Below are 3,131 nucleotides of genomic sequence, written 5' to 3'. Positions count from 1 at the left end.
AATCTGTAAGTAGTCAAGATTGTCGCCCCTTAACCATTACACCAAAAGGCAGTGATAATGAAAGCTCATGTTTCATTATCTCGGACAGTATTTATGCTGATTATGGGAACTCAGGTAAGCCACCGGGCTTACAAAATCTTATGTATCAAATTTCCCAAGACGTACTGGTCCAGACTGGTTATGAATCCAGAGTATTACACGAGTTTTCCTAGCAATTGCGTGCTGTCTCGACTGCTATATTTTAGTGCCACTTAAAAATGACAGCCCGACGACGTTTATACCATAATCTTCATACACCCTTACCCGTCATGCCTACAACTGAAGGTGGGGTTTCAGTCCGCATTTCCATCACACACTCTGACAGATCCTAAATCAGTCATTTCACCCAAAGCCACAACAGCTCTTTGAATATTTGAACAAAAGCGAAGTGTGCGTACGGACTTTTGACGAATGCATTCAAGAATATTCACCGCGGAAACGAGATTTTAGCCAGACCCTAATCAGAGGGAGACAACATATGTAACACGACTCTAAACGTACCTTGCTTGTAATCAGACATAAATCCGAGGTGTCGGAAATTTTGTTCCCTCAGCCCACAGCCACAGATGTAAACAGAGGCTGACACTCAAGCTGGGACCAGGCAGTGAATTAAGAAAAAACAATTGAAAAAAGGCCACTCGTTTTTGAAAAGAAGTGAAATCCATCGAAAAGTCCAAAAAAGTCTGATTAAGTCGAGGTTTTACTGATGCCTGGGCGACACAGGTAAGCACGCTCTCAGATTCTACCCATTCGCCAGACTGGGACACACTCGGTCATCGATGTGATTTAATTTGCAAAAAAAAACGAAGAATTGTTGCGTGTGCTGCGGGAATTGTCAATACATGACCTCACTCAAGGGTAATTATACAAAACCGTTCAACAGGCTGCTGCCTGGGGTGTAAACAATAACATTCGGGTATAAATCAAGTACAAGTGTCAAGGATAAAGTCACATCATTTCATGCTATACACACGTCTACTTCCGCTGCCTTCGCACAAGCAGAAGACGTTTAAACAATGGCTTCCTCTGGCCTCGCTATACTTTCATTATTTGATTTTCCCGTTGTGTCCGATGCAAAACCTGAGAATACTGTAATCGTAGGTGCTGCAGCAATTCGACTCGACCAATCTTGTGGATCTGTCAGGCCCCGTGCAACGCGAAGAATGATGAATAATTGAGCAATGCCCTGGGTTGACAAAGAACGAGGATCAGAGACATGGTAACTCAGGTTTTGCCTGCTTACCTGGACTTGGCAAACAGACAGGTAGCATATAGTAGTGATAGCGTTTAGATGCAGAGCAAATGACACTATGAAAATCACAGCGAAGATAGAGTATGGTATGGCAGACTCGACGACTATGATAATGACGGTGTCATAGGTGCTAGAATCATATTGGGCCGTGACCTGTTTCATCAGGCTTCGCATGGCGAGCAAACGATTCGCCACGAGAATGGTATAAATGACACCGATTCCCACTTCGATGCAGGAGTAGGCAAGTAAGACGTCGATATTGTAATATACAACACCGGTGCTCGCCTGGATCTGAACGAGAATCGATATTGCTGCTGAAGATGTCAGTGACTGGTACTGTCGCTGGTAAATGATGAACTTCACCTATCATGGCGATGTAGAGCGTGATCATAGGGATCGTCACCCATCTCGCCCAATTCCATATCACGAAACATCGGTGAAGCTATGTATACAAGGCGTCAGGCTTGCACGGAGTTCCATATGACGAACTATTCGGCTCACAAGTAGAGCTTGCATAAACCACTCCTGGATGTGAGCACTAACGAGACGAGACATTAAAACCGCTGCTCTGGAGATGTATAGGCAAAACTGCTTACGTGGAAATCGCTAGAACGTTGATAGGATAGGTCATTTGGTTCTCGATTAGATCGGCCGGGCTCTCAGGTACATCCCGAAGGTCTATCCAAATCATCTCCGTATATTTCGCGTTCGCAGCAAAGGATACCGTCCCCAATGCGAACGTGATGAATATGTAAAAAAGAAGCACGCGACGGCTTCTACCCCCATATCGAGGCTGCTGCATGACAACAATCCAGGTTTGTACTGTAAGGAAAAGGTATATGCCTATTGTAATATCATATGTCAACTTCTAAATTGTGTATGTTGACCGAAAACACACCATAGGATACACCCCCTAAGACCATTCCATCAAGGCGAGATCGTTCAAGCCACAGAGCTGCCTGTGATGTGTTGGATGACATGACCCCGAGTTTGGTCACTGACGAGGTCAGAGGATGAGGAGAACCAAGATGATAGTGAGAGACAAGTGGGGGAAAAGCAGTTACTTATATGGACTCGGAATACTAGAGTTTCCGCCAGGGCGACTAAGGCCCATCTGCGACAGGCCCTGAGCGACAGCGAGTATTAGTGATCCGTTTACGTGAGTAATAGCAATCCACCCTGTCGACCTGCGATCAAAAACCCGCATCTGCAAAAGGGCTCTTAAAAATGACATAAGGTAACAGTACAGCACCTTGAGATGTCCATGCGAGAGCCAATAATTGCCTCCTGGGGTGCGAGAGAGTGCCCCACCCCTGTCCCTGCTTCAGACAAATACCTTCAACAGGCTGTAACACAAACAAAGAAGATCACATTCAGGTATAATGTTAAACGACGTCACGTCATTTTATGCTATACACACGGCTATTCCCGCTGCCTTCGCGGAAGCAGAATATGTCTCCTGTTGTGGGTTATTAATCTGTTCATTGTTTGAATGTGCTAACACAGTCTCTGCGAATACTACAGTCGTAGGTGCAGCAGCAGCGCGGCTCGACCATAACTGCCTGACCCCGTGCGACGCGAAGGATGATGAATAATTGAGCAATACCCTGATTCAACAAAAAAGTAGAATCAGAGACGCAGGTAACACAGGTTTGTGTCTGCTTACCTGTATTGAGCTAATAGACAGGAAGCATACAGTGGAGACACTGTTCCAATGCAGAGCAAAGGCAACTATGAAAATCATAGCGAAGGCAGAATATAACAAGGCGGAGGCGGACTCGATGACCATGAGGACGACAGTGTCATAGGTGCTAGAATCATATTTGACCACGAGACGCTT

The 3,131-nt window shown here is 45.4% G+C and overlaps 1 protein-coding gene across 1 annotated transcript; it reads right to left on the bottom strand.

The window, feature by feature from the left end:
* Positions 1-1,048: 1,048 nt before the first annotated feature.
* Positions 1,049-2,271, bottom strand: EDB91DRAFT_1059117 (uncharacterized protein; the record flags this gene model as incomplete). The annotated part of the gene is made up of 6 exons (XM_041314218.1): positions 1,049-1,225; positions 1,283-1,602; positions 1,655-1,733; positions 1,793-1,829; positions 1,888-2,134; positions 2,190-2,271. 6 exons carry the CDS (start codon positions 2,269-2,271, stop codon positions 1,049-1,051), a joined length of 942 nt encoding a protein of 313 aa, XP_041173284.1.
* Between the last annotated feature and the right edge of the window lie 860 nt (positions 2,272-3,131).

Source organism: Suillus paluster (genome assembly GCF_016628075.1).
Source record: "Suillus paluster strain FC165 chromosome Unknown EDB91scaffold_67, whole genome shotgun sequence".
NCBI classification, from domain to species: Eukaryota; Fungi; Basidiomycota; class Agaricomycetes; order Boletales; family Suillaceae; genus Suillus; species Suillus paluster.
Note: the sequence above shows the minus strand (reverse complement) of the source record. Positions and strands in the feature narration are given on the sequence as shown.